This window comes from Trachemys scripta, chromosome 11 (genome assembly GCF_013100865.1).
Source record: "Trachemys scripta elegans isolate TJP31775 chromosome 11, CAS_Tse_1.0, whole genome shotgun sequence".
NCBI lineage: Eukaryota > Metazoa > Chordata > Testudines > Emydidae > Trachemys > Trachemys scripta.
The window spans coordinates 63,130,260-63,144,588 of record NC_048308.1 but is presented as its reverse complement, the minus strand read 5'-3'; the positions used below and the strand labels follow the sequence as shown (position 1 = coordinate 63,144,588).

General features: G+C 37.9%; 1 protein-coding gene across 1 annotated transcript in view; it reads left to right on the top strand.

Annotated features, from left to right (window-relative positions):
• KANSL1L (KAT8 regulatory NSL complex subunit 1 like) overlaps positions 1–14,329 on the top strand; it is a 98,559-nt gene that overhangs the window by 53,922 nt on the left and 30,308 nt on the right. The window contains exon 6 of the mRNA XM_034786513.1: positions 12,518–12,683. Coding sequence (XP_034642404.1) covers positions 12,518–12,683 — 166 coding nt within the window. The remainder of the gene's footprint in view (positions 1–12,517; positions 12,684–14,329) is intronic.

Genomic DNA, 14,329 nt, shown 5'->3' with positions numbered 1-14,329 from the left:
CTCCCTCCTTGTTGCTGCTCTGCCCGTAGCCTCCCCTTCCAACCTCATCTTCCAGACCACAGCACCAGGACTTGGGCAGAAGCTCCCCTGTTGGGCAGGGATATGGGTGCCACACCCACCTGTGTGGGCAGCAGGTCCCAGGCCACTTGCAGGTTTGCGGGGCTGTAGATAGAAGGAAGCACTGGGATGTGCTGAGCATTGGCTGCAGAAAGGTTTGTGGGGCTGCCGCCAAGGAAGGCAGTGCTTCCTTCAGGGCTGCAGCTCTGTAAACCTGCTTGTGGCTGGGGCCTATCTTCCAAAATGTTGCTAAGTGGCATGTCTGTTGCCAATAGCCGAATCCAATTAACATTAAAGTCAACGGGACAGGATTGGTTCCTAGCAAAATGTTGCTGTGAAGCACAGTTGTTAATACTGGGATTGCTGCTTAATAGCATCCACTATATCTGACTTCCTAAATTGAGGGGATCAAGTAACTCTGGTATAATAGTTTGAACAGGGTTGCTTTATTTTGTAGTCATAGGCAATTTTATGCACCCCTTCATATTGCTCCCATATGCGTGGAATAGCTTTCAGTTTCTCTTTTGTCAAATGCTGCTTCTTGCCCTTCCCATCCCTTCATGGTCTTTTGGGAAGCTATTTTTAGTTAATATCTCCATTACTAAAGTTCATACCGTCTTATTCCTGATCTCTTGTCCCATTTATCAGTTGGATTGTAAGGCCTTTGGGAGAAGGCTCATGTGTGTCGTGCACTGTAGATTTACAGAGCTATAGAATACTCATGATCGTTCGCAGATTCTTGTGTCCCAGAATCTCTTTGGGCTTATTCTAACTCAGTGTCTCTACACTGGCCTCTGTTTTGCCAGTTTCGTCTTTGCAGAAAATAGCTCCTTTTGTATACTCCTCCTCTGCTTGACTCTGTTATCATTTGTTATTATTTAACATTTATATTGTGATAGCACAATAAATGACACAACTTGGTAGGGTCCCTTTGTGTAGGTAGGTACTGTGCAAACATAGTAAATGACAATCCCTGTCAGAAAAATCTGTACAATTTGAAAGATGAGGCATAACAGACGGGTGAGGCTATTGGAGATTGGGGGAGAAGGGATAACAAATATAATAGGACATGGGTCATCTGGCTCTATTATAACCATTTGCTGACTACTAGTATCCTCAGAAGCCTGTTCATCCCTTTGGGCCAGGCTTTGCCTGTTCAGCATGACTGAGTACCAGTACTGACCTGTAGGTGAGAAGAATGGTCTCTCTTGCTCTGCAATCCGTTTTTCTCTTGATTCCTAAAGGGACTCTCTTGACTCTTCTCTGATTCCAGACCCTAACAAATACCAGTTTTCTGAGCATCTGTTAGACACTGAAGCAAGATAGGGTTTGTCTCTGGAAGAGTATTCATTCTATTTTTATTTAATTGCTCAAAAGACCTTACAATATTAGAAAATTAGGCCATTTCTTGACCTCAAGAGTCAGCAAACCATCTTTCAAAATAGAAGCTATGACTGTAATGCATTTTTGCAGTTCATCAAGATGATTTTTGAACAATTATTGAACTGTAGGATCCAGGCTAGTATGTTTTAGTACATCAGAGACACAGGAAGTACGGTAGAACCTCAGTTATGAACTGACCGGGCAACCAGACACCTCATTTGGAACTGGAAGTACACAATCAGGCAGCGAAGCAACAGAAACAAACAAAACAAAAAAAAACCCTGTATAGTACAGTACTTTATTAAATGTAAACTACTAAAAAAAAGAGGAAAGTTTAAAAAAAAATTGACAAGGGTAAGGAAACTGTTTCTGTGCTTGTTTCATTTAAATTAAGATGGCTAAAAGCAGCATTTTTTTTCCTGCATAGTAAAGTTTCAAAGCTGTATTAAGTCAGTGTTCAGGTGCAAACTTTTGAAAGAACAACCATAATGTTTTGTTCAGAGTTATGAACAACCTCCATTCCTGAGGTGTTTGTAACTCTGAGATGCTGCTGTTTGATTTGTTAGTCTGGAAGCTCAAGAGCACCTGAATTCCAACTGTGACTTTGCCACTCATTTGCTTTGACAATTGGCAAGTTATAAACTATCTGTGTGTGTGTGTGTGTGTGTGTGTGTGTGTGTGTGTGTATCTATATATAAATATATATAAAACAGTTTTCAAGTACATAAAAGGTTGTTACAAGGAGGAGGGAGAAAAATTGTTGTTCTTAATCTCGGAGGATAGGACAAGAAGCAATGGGCTTAAATTGCAGCAAGGGAGGTTTAGGTTGGACATTAGGAAAAACTTCTTAACTATCAGAGTGGTTAAGCACTGGAATAAATTGCCTAAAGGGAGGTTGTGGAATCTCCTTCAGGGATTTTTAAGAGCAGGTTGAACAAACACCTGTCAGGGGTGGTCTAGATAATAGTTAGTTCTGCCTTGAGTGCAGGGGACTGGACTAGATGACCTCTCGAGGTCCCTTCCAGTTCTATGATTCTATGTTTCTACATCCACTGAATGCTGATAATAACTTAGCTTGCCCACAGTGGTGTTGAGAGCTACAAAAATGTTTTACAATTATGAGGAGAATGGAGTTATGGAGTTGTGGAGAGTGGACAAGAGAGGTTTCAACCAGGGAGCTGTTTGTATTGTTTGGTATTATTTTAATTTTTTTAAATGATAAATATAATTTAAAAAGCCAATCTGGTAATAGGAAAAAGTTTAAATGTAAATATATTTCCAATTATATGCAAAAGAAGAATTAAAAATAACCCCTGGAAACTATCAGAAGAGGCTTGAATTTTTTTATTTATTTTTTAAACTAGACAGAGGTAAAAATTTTAATTAAACAACACAAAAAAATTTAAACTACATTGATATCAAATTGTGCACTAGCTAACCCATTCAGCCATAGGATCTTATCACTATAACCATCATTCTCCTTCCTCTCCTGCTGCTTATGTCACGCATTTGTTCTTGCATCTTGTCTTAAGCCATTCAGTGGTTGTTTCTTGCGGTCTAACCCCACTTCGTGATTGTGATAGCATGCAGTCCCCTTACTTAAAAGTTCCTCAGAGCAATGGATTGAGAGGACTGCAACTTAACAAAACTAAACTTCTCCAAAGGAGTGTTTACTTTGGGGGCAAAAAAGCACAAGGCTTTTAAATTCTAGTCTCAACTTGGCCAAATAATAAAATGTTGTCAAGTATCAGAGGGGTAGCCGTGTTAGTCTGAATCTGTAAAAAGCAACAGAGGGTCCTGTGGCACCTTTAAGACTAACAGAAGTATTGGGAGCATAAGCTTTCGTGGGTAAGAACCTCACTTCTTCAGATGCAAGAAGTGAGGTTCTTACCCCCGAAAGCTTATGTTCCCAATACTTCTGTTAGTCTTAAAGGTGCCACAGGACCCTCTGTTGCTTTTTAATAAAAGGTTTTCATCCTTCTAGTACTATTTTCAGTTGCTCCCCTCGTTGCCATTTTGTTACTGGATTTGACTGATATATGTTCTAGTGCAGGGGTAGGCAACCTATGGCACGTGTGCCGAAGGCGGCACGCGAGCTGATTTTCAGCGGCACTCACACTGCCTGGCTCCTGGACATCGGTCTGGGGGGCTCTGCATTTTAATTTAATTTTAAATGAAGCGTCTTAAACATTTTAAAAACCTTATTTACTTTACATACAACAATAGTTTAGTTTATATATTATAGACTTATAGAAAGAGACCTTCTAAAAACAATTAAAATGTATTACTGGCACGCGAAACCTTAAATTACAGTGAATAAATGAAGACTCGGCACACCACTTCTGAAATGTTGCTGACCGCTGTTCTAGTGTTTTTCTTAGAATTTTATCGGTGCTGTCTGCTGTAGTGTATGTGGTTAATAATAATGTGGAAAGGTAATTGTTCTTGCCTTGACATTTGATTTTGGTAGCTTTTCACATAACGTCCCAGGTAAACCCACAATTCTTGCTATTTGGGGTTTTTGTGTTTAATCTCTCCACACTATTAAATGTCTTTGCGCCTAATGAGAGACACAAGGTGGGTGAGGTAATATCTTTTATTGGACCAGCTTCTGCTGGTGAGAGAGAGAAGCTTTCGAGCTTACACAGAGCTTTTCTTCTTATCCGGTGTTTTGCACCTTATTTGGTTATTTACATCTGAATTGGTGGTGATTTATAACTACTTCACACTCCCTTTACACTGTTATTAATCACTATACAATTTAAACAGCAGTGGAGAATCAGGCTCTGTGAATATTCCCTACTAGGTTCTTTCCTTTTGAAGCCATGCTGGCTTTTCATTGTAAGGATGAGAAGTACTAATTTCTCCTTGTTTTAAAATTTCTCTATGTTGTGTCTCCATCTACTGGTTAAACTTGACAAATTTGGTTGTCTGGACTGACTCAAAATTACAAATAATGTACTAAAGGTGAATTACCTTTAGATGTCAGTAAGAGTATGAATATTTTTCTCACACAGAGGGAATAGGCATATGGAGTAAAAATTACATCACAGAAGTGTTGTCAACTCCTGCCATTTGTATCTTGTGATATGCTGTGTCTAAAGCCCCAACAGCTGGAGTCAAGTGATTACATAAGAATCCCAGATTTAATTTTTTGTAAAGTTTCCAGATCTCATGGTTTCAGAAAAAAATTCCAAAAGCATGAAGTGAGTATGTACCCTAAAGTCTCAGAAAACAGAAGGCAAACAAAAAGAATCCAAATTTTATTTTTTTAAAAATATCTCAAGATTTTCTGGGTCTCAGCTCATGATTTTTGAAAGCTTAGGGTTGGCTTAGGGATGGCAGTACTGTTATATGGTTATTACAGTACTTGTTATTTTTAAGTGACATACACACATGTTACCATCTTAAACAAGTAAAGACTGAATATCTGCTCTGGTTTTAATTTAAGTTTTAAGCTTTTTAGGGCAGGGAGTTTTATAATATGCCCTGATCCTGGCTGGTGGTCTTGGCACTACTGTAATACAAATTGTTGTTGTTAATTATTATAATACATGGAGAGCTTTCTGTCAAAGTTAAGACAAAAACAGGAATTGACAGCAATGCAAGGAGGGGTTGGGAGAAAGGCAAGAGTTAATGCAGTATGAACATGCAGTTACTTAGCCTAATGCATGCATCTTGAGGGTTCCACCCCATTTTGCTTGAAGGGGGTGGGTGGGGGAGGGGAAAAGAGTGAGATAAATTATATATAAATATTTGTAAGGTGTTTTGAAGTCTGTATTTGAATCTCTTCCAGGAAAATCTGTACTATATTAGCCATATTGCCACTCACTTACATGTGGTACAAGATACTCATGTAGATTTCTTTGTGAATCATTATTACAATTACCTGCTTTCTCTCATTAGTTTATTCAGCCTATACATGTTTAAAAGTAATCTTTCTTTAGGGCAGTAATCTAGCCCAACATGTTCTTCCAGAGCTGTCTTCCATATAATGAAGTAATTTTCCTCCTTTAATTGCACAAAGGGTATTCTGTTGATCTTTTGCCTTGGTATCCCCAGATGTTGACTGCACCAGTTGTCTGTGTATAGCTTCTTGGCACAGCCAGTCTATGAAAAGCTGTGAATATAAGGAATGCTTTTGTGTTGCCAACTCTCCTACAAACTTGTTTAAAGTAGAGCAGGGGTTCTCAAACTTCATTGGACCGCAACCCCCTTCTGACAACAAAAATTACTGCACGACCCCAGGAGTGGGGACTGAAGCCTGAGCCTCTCTGCCCTGGCCGGGGGGGAGGGGCCAGTAACCTCGTGTCGCCCGGGCTTCAGCCCTGGGTGACAACAGGGCTCGGGCTTTCGTCCCGGGCGGTGGGGCTCAAGCTTCGGCTTCAGCCCCAGGACAGTGGCGCTTGGGCTTTTGGCCTTTGGCTTAGCACCTTTTGTAGAAATGTAAAATCTTTCTTCTTGATTAGTCTGCTGGGGAGCACTATATTCCCTGGGGAATACGATCACCATTCGGTAAATACAAGTAGTAGCTGACAAAGTTTGGAACAAAAAAACCCAAGTCTTTAGTTTTAACAATAAAAATCCTCTTCAGAAAGAAGAAATCTATAACCCTGTAGCCCCTGTGGGTTTATGTGTTATCTAATAGGAAAATAGTGTTAGTGTTGGAACACTATGTGATTTTCCGGATAGCAGTAAATCCATCTAAAGCAAACTTTTGTGGAGATAGCTATGTTGGCCAGCCAATCAATCCAGGAAAGATTTCTCAGCAATAAGGATCTGGCATGGTCCTTTTAATGTGTCAGCATGATTACAAAAGGTTTTCCTTTATCTTATTTAACTGATCAGTGATGAAGCACAAAACTTCAATTTTCAACTGATTAATTAAAAATAAAAGGTCAGTGTTTCAGGCAAAACACACAACTCCTATTGAATAGAGTACAGTCTCTCTAACAGTCAGTGTATTATTATATGGCTCAGGTTGGAAAGAAAATCTTAGTCTGTATCTGTGAGGGATTGGATGGCCCACAAAAATGGTAACACTTATAGAACCTTTTATGACTTTAGACCAGAAATTTGAATTTGGATAGGTTGGTTTATAAGTAAAAGTGGTTATCATCTGATAGATGTTTTGTGAAATAAGTTGATAGTCTCAGTCCAGGTTCTTGTCAAACTTGTCTATATCACAAAACCCACCATTCCAGTTGGTATCCTTGTTGGTAGTCTCAGTAAAGAGGCCATAGACAGACTGATTCCCTCTCACCCTTTTAGGGCGGCTTGCACTGCCATTGGCTATAGTCTACCTGTCATGTGAATAAACAGAAGACCTCTGTCTCCAGCATTTACAATCTGTCTAAGATAGTTTGAGTTTATGGGTCCCTACATTTCAGTGCTATCCAGAGATTGAGAATGGTTTTTAATTATTAGGATCTTTACTGTAAAATAATTATGTTAAACTTACTCTAGCTACATGATTTTGTGTGGTCCTCCAATGAGGCACAGAAGAGAGATATTGAAAATTACCCCAGTTGGGTGTTTGATAAAACTCCTCAGTTAGTAGCCTGAGTGTATATATAGTCTTGCAGGCAATGTTATAGGAAGGCTCTATGGATTTGACATTGTGGGACAACACAGGAAAATCCACCCCAGATTTTATTTGTAACTACTAATATAGTGTATATTCTTGTCTCTGGGTATATTAGTGGCATTCTAACACATTATATAGATAGTGGTATGCATACATGGCAAGCACTGAGCTAATAGTCATATAAAGGAGTATTCCAAACACTTTTCTCCATGCCTGGCCAGTTACATTGGTTTTCCCCAGAGTCGTCTTTTGTAATAGCTGGAGGTAAAATGTTTTAGTCTTCAGTTCACAAATGTGTCACCATACATGTAGTGCATAGTTTCAGAGAGCTAGATTTGACTTGTAATAATAAAATCAGAATACTTACAGTTTAGAAACAGCAATGAGTTTAGATTGTTAAATTAAAATTCAGTACCTCATACAAAATGAAAAGCTTGTGTATTTATCCTATATGCACTTCTGTCATTCATGAAATAAATGAGGAACACCGCTTGGAGGAGAGGCCAACAGACAGACAAATGATCTGATCGTGACCCTAGGCTCTATTATTAAAGCAAAAACTGTATACTGAACAAATCAATGATGATTCACCAAAAAGACCACTTAAACTCTGCCCATATGAATGCATAAATCACTCCTGACTAAAAAGACAGAAAAACAATTATTTGCAATTTGTTTGGTGCTTAATTGGGGCTGCTAGCATCCCATTTTGAAATGTGACAACTTCACAACAGGATAATTTGTCAATTCCATATCAGAATTTTATCTGGCTACTGATTGCTTAAGTATAGGCTTTAATCTGGCTATCTGGAGTGATTAGGCATCCTCCTCTTTCAGATTTTCAACTAGATTTTCATTTCGGATTGCATTTCTGAGGAGGCGTTTTCTTTTCAGCTGTGTCCAGGCTCTTCACAAGCATAATCTCAAGCAGACCTGCTATCTAGTATATGGAGTTTATTTGAGGTAACTCCATTGACTCATTGTTACTTACAATGAATTTATTCCAGTTTTACATTGGTGTAACTGAGAGCTGGCCAACTGGTTGTAACCGCAGAGCTCAATGCTATTTTATTACATTTAGGCTCACTTCCAAGAATTGCTCAGAAACGTACAAGAGTCAACGCATTTGGCTGTTTCATTTTTTTTGTTTCATATACTGATTCTGATTAGTATTCACTTCAGAATTAAAAACTTGAAATGCAAAGGATTGTGCACTAAATTTATGTCACTCTTCCTTGTAATAAGCTTTCTTCCCTTTCTTAATATAACTGGCATTTAAGCAACACTGTTCAGTTAATAATCCTCCCAGAACAAAGGCAGTAATCACTCACTGAATGATTCATCGTCAGTTTATCACACTAACAAGCTACAAATAATCTTTTTGGATTAGGATGTGTGTATTGAATTTGGGAATAGTTTCTGCTTGCCCTTTCTGATTTCTTCTGAAGCAAAGTCAAACAGTGCTGAAGATAAATTGCTGGATGAGTAGATTAGAATTCATGGGTAATGTTTAGAGAATTAGCTTTTCCTTTGGGTGTATTTTCCCCTTGTAGTTTAAAATAACAAAATAAACTTCTGATACTCTTCATTGTCATTCCATAAGCATCATCTTTAGTTTTCATAGACTCCGAAGAACAGAAAAAATTATGTTCCTTCTACACTGTATCTCCTTATACACACAATCATGTACTCTTGTTATTAAATTTATACTAGGAATGACATTATACCTCAGATTTTATAGGCACATTCAAGGAGAAAAAAAGGGTGGGGTGGAATAAGTTTAGAGAATGCAAGCTCTTTGGGGGAGAAGCTGATAAAGGAATTGAGTTTCCATGGATGTTTTCTCTATAAAAGATTTGCCATAGATATTTCTCTTCTAAGGCTGTTTAGATTCTTTATAGAGAATGTCCCAAGGTTTTATGAACCCCTTGTCAATTGTTGGAACTCTGTATTCAGTGGGGATAATGGATAGAGCCGGTCAATACTCAGAATTTTCATTGTGTGGGAAATTCAGACTTTTTTCTGTAATTTCCTTTTGCACTGAATTGTAACAGAAAAGTCAAAATTCCCCCCAAAGTTATTTCAGAAATATTGAAACATGATCAAAAAGTTTGAAGTGCTTTTTTTCAACTTTATCATTGAAGCATTTTAATTGTATTGAAAGTTTGAAACAAACCACTTAGGTAATTTCGCATCAAAAATTTCAACAGAATCAATAAGTTCCTGCAATACATTTTGGTTTTAGTTAAATCAGCCTTTTCCAACAGAAAACTCTTCTGTCAGAAATTTTTCAACCAGCTGTAATAACAGACATTCCTAACAGTGCAAGGTCAAATTCTTCTCAGCTCTTCATTGTTTGTAGTAACCTTCTTAGGAGCTTGAAAATAAAATATCTCTTCCTACCAGTTTTCTTCTTTTGCATGTGTTAATCATTATTTTCTCTTGAATTACAAATTGGCTAATATAGGATTGTTTGTTTTTTTTACTTCCTTGTTCGTGTACCATTATGTTGAATGATCTGAACACTGATTTGGGAATAGAGTCTCTTTAGTTGACTTACTGCAGAGAACATGAGCAAAAACATAAAAATCGTTTAGAGAATTAAACTGCTTGTAAATTTAATTACTGTTTTTAACTAGATTTAGAATTTGATGGATATTTCTGACTACACTGTATGCACTTCAAAGCAGGTGAAAAAGCAGACTTAACTAACTTCACAGTATGTCCTAAATAATGTTCGGGAACAAACTGATTTAAAAGCAGGAAATTCAGAGTCAAGACTGAAACTCTAAATTTTAAAGATGTCAGCCTTATCTGTGTATTTTCTGGGGTTTGTTTCAGCCCAATGATTAATGGTTAAAGAAAAATAGATCTCAAGTGAAAGTTTTGAAATTACCAAAGATTTGATTTATTTCTCCTTGGAGTCATTTAGGTTTCTCAAGTAAATAGGCTGTTAAGGCAGTTTGAAAAATACATTTCCAAGAGATTGTATTGGCTTTTTAGAAAGGTACTAGTCTCTAACGGAAATACAGACTATAACTGTTAGAGAGGCTATGTTAACGTAGCTATGTTGGCATAACCCTCTAGAGTAGAGGTAACATACTTCAGTGGGAGTTTTTCTGCTAGTGTGGAAATACTACCTCCCCGAATGGCATTAGCTATGCCTACAGAAGCACTTTTCTATCAGCACAGCTGCCTCAACACTGGGGGCTTTGTCAACATAGCTGTGTCACTAGGAGGTGTGTTTTTTTCACACCCCTGACTGATAGAGCTATGCTGATATAAGTTGTAAGTATAGAGCAGGTCACTTCTTTTTGTGCAGTTTTAAAAATCAAAGTCAAAGTGGCTTCCTGTGAGCCCATTCAAGTTTGTTTATGGTGTTCAGAAATGTGTTAAACTTTTGTTGGTGGTGGTTTTTTTCTTTTTCTTTCTTCAAGGACCACCCTTAGTAAGTATTTGGATATTCCACAAATAAGACCCCAGTCCTGCCAACACTTACTGTTCATGCTTAATTTTAAACATATGAATAGTCCCACTGACTTCAATGGGACTGCCTATGTTTAAAGTTGAACATGGATGCACGTGATTGGAGGATCCTGGCTATAATCATAAATTATATTTTACCAGGAAAAATATTGCAGTGGCTTCCTTTGAACAAACCTGCAAAATGTAATCCCAAGCAATCAGAGATCCCCCTCTGCTCTAAAACCCTAGCATGCACTATGCTGATTAATGCAGAAGTCCCTATGATCAATACTGGAGTAGGGAATCTGTTTATGGAGGGGAAAGAAAAACATTTTTATTTAATACTGAATGGTCTGCAAAAGTTTTATTTTACTCCTTAAATAAGAATATTGGAGTCACTTATCAGAACCATTGTTGGAGGTGGGGGGAAGGAATGGATTTATTTTACGCCATAGGTAGAATCAGTGCTCCACCACTGATGAATGAGAATGTTGATATAATCAGCAGAATGCATGTTGGGACATCTCATGAGGCAGGAAGCAGGGAGGTTTTATGGGGAGTGCTACTTTCTGAATCTAGACGTTAAAATTACCCTTTTTTGGTCATTTGACATCTGTGTCAACCAAGTCAGGCTATTTGTTTGTCCTTCACATCACGAAGATACTTGTTAAGAAAACAAAGAATTAATATATGCCCATTACTGCTATTGATTATTAAGGTGAAGTTATAATGCAGAAGAAGGGAAATAGTCCTGTTTAAATAAGCTGCTGTTGCAGGAGGCCGTGAAGTGTCCATACTGTCCCTGTTTCCCTCCCTTCCCTCTCACGCAAGGTTCTACTGAAGGACAGAGACTTTATTGTCTGGAATGTTAAAATTGCTAAGAGCCATTTTGGACAACTTGAAAATGGAGAGTGTGTGAAAGCTTTCAGCTTATGAGGAGGAAGACAGAAACTTCAGCTTTAGTATCTGTTAATGCTGAAAATGACATGAACAGTACTGTTTTTTATATGAAATGTTTTTATGAAGTCTTGACATCTCTTGTAGTTAAGTTGACTTCCTCTACCACTGCTCCCAGTCCTTCAGAGTGTTGGCCTATGAGACATCCTATCAGATTCAAGATCTTCATCCTTACTTTCAAAGCTCAGTATAATCTTACCCTCTTTGCTCTCATTTCTTCCTGCTTTCAGCATGTAGTTTTTCACATCCATCATCCAGTTCTCTACACTTGGATAAATTATCTTCTTGTTTGTCAAAACCTCCGCTCCCTCTCATCTTCTTTCAGATCACTCCTCCCAGACATTCTTTCTACATTGTCTTCTTCATTACTCCCCACTGCATCTCTTTCCTGAATTATTCCCATGTATTGTGTTGGGGTTTTTTTTGTTTGTGCTGTCTATCTTAGATTGTAGTTTCTGTGAGGCAAAGACTTTGCTTTCCTCTGTGAGACTTTATGTAAATGTATGGGATGCTCAAATCAATTTTTAATGTTAACTTTATGCATAATTGGGTTTCTGTGTAAGAGTTCAATAATGTATGGAGATGTACAGATACCAAGACGTTCAGGTTGTTTAAGCTGAGTAAACGATGTTTAGTTTGGTATTATAATTTTCTTTGTATGTACCAATCACGTTTGTTGTGCCTGACTAGAAAATTAACTGGAACACTGGCTTTTTTGTTTCTTGTTCATAGGGAGTACCAAATTGTTCGCATTGGTTGGGAACAATTACCTTCTGATTTGGAAACTACTTTGGAAATAAAATTCTGCTACTCTATGTTCTTTCCTAGCTCCAAATGAAGCAAATTAATTTTTCATTCAGATATGCTATACATAGTCCAAAATCGCTTTTCCAGACAGTAGATATTTATCACTTCTATGCTAGTCGAAGTTTGTGTGAAAGCACTTCTGATTTACATAGATATTTTAATGAGAATAACGACTCAATGCTATCTCTTTGGCCCAGTTTTAGAAAGTGAATAAAGGAAAAATGAACATTTCAGATGACGTTTCTGTGAATATCCTTGCAGGCTTTGCTGTCTAGAGATGCCTCGTTTCCATATAATACACAGATGCCTTGCATGGCTCCAGTCTCCATTTGGAGCAGTTCTGACCATGGTACATCATCCAGAATAGTACAACAACATATACCAGAGGTGGACTCCTCTCTTCATCCTGTGTTATCATTCCCCTCGGGTAAGACATCCAATTCCATATTCCCAACAGAACAGCCAGGTATTATAAAAATCCTAAAATGTATGGTCTGACTTAGTTTTTATAAACGTTTAAAGCTTTGGCTATGAACAAACCTCTTAAAAGAAATATTTCTTGCTTGTTTATTACTTGCCAAAACATGCTCTGACAAATGCCCTTAGTATAATTTAAAACAGTGGTTCTCAAACTTTTGTACTGGTGACCCCTTTCAAATAGCAAGCCTCTGAGTGTGACCCCCCCCTTATAAATTAAAAACACCTTTTTATATATTTAACACCATTATAAATGCTGAAAGCAAAGCAAGGTTTGGGGTGGAGGCTGACAGCTCGCAACCCTCCATGTAATAACCTTGCGACCCCCTGAGGGGTCCCAACCCCCAGTTTGAGAATCCCTGATTTTAAGGGACATGGTCAACTTAAAATTTCATCCTGCTCTCTAAAATATTGCATCTACTATAAATGCATGTAGCAATTAAGATAACTACAACTGAAAAACACCAGAGGGAAAATATTTTTCTCCTTTTTTAGCTCATTTATTTTGTACACTTGATAGCATTTAGTGTTTAATTGTTTCTCTTGCACAGCTGGCCAATTCACCTTGTTGGTTATGTAGGTCTTTCATGCAGAGACAGGTGAGATATGTTTCTTTTTAAAAATGTAAGACAGACTTGACTGTAAAAGCAAAAAAAACTCATTGGGGGATCTTGGACATGTGTAGGGCTTAAAACTAATTTTTACTGGTTTTAATTGAGTAAGTTTCAGATAGTGATGTCCCTTTAAGATAAATGTATGAAATACTAATATTGTAAATGCAACAGTTTAAGTTGGTGGTGAAAAAATCAGTCAGGAAATTCAAAACTGGTGTGCTCTGACAGGGACACTAACTCAATTGCATTGCTCATTAAAATATATGTTTAACATTTAAACCAGGAGAATTGAAATAAAAAAATACTATATATCTGCAATGTGGCCAATGTAATGTTGCTGTTATACAGAAGCAATTTCTGAAGTAATAGAGTTTTTATTTCCATATGAAGAATATGCATTGTGCCAAAGAAATCCATGACCCTTCAAGAAAACAAAGCCTATTGAAATCACAAGCACCTTCTCTTGGCACTGAATGTTTGGAGCTGAGGCTGTAAAAAGGGCCATGCAGCCCAGCCATCTCATTTCCTTTTGTTTACGTGGCTAGCTTTATTTGGTTTGCTTTTTTCCCAAGTGGTTTTTTTTTTTTTTTTCTGGTGGTTCTGTAGTTAAAGGTTTTTAATTTTTTGAATGTTTCTAGGAGTTCAGAGACTTTCTTTAAAATGAACGTTTTATTGGCCTTTCTGCACTTGTGCAGAAAAACGTGTTTGACCCTGACTTAGCACTACAAGTGTCACGGCTGATTTGACTCTGGGGGTCTTTGAGTGTGCATCATGCCCCTTCATGTTCCTGGAGATGGATTTATATACTCCCTGCTTTAATTTGGCCTGGAGACTTCTTCAGCTGAAAGGAAAGCTGCTTCTAGACCAAAACTAGCCAGTGCAGGAACTCCATTGGTGCTGAGGGCTCCCCAAGCACAGAAGCTTGAACATGAGGCTGGGAGCTCCTTGGGTCTGTCCCTGAACCCTCAGTCCAGGACCATTC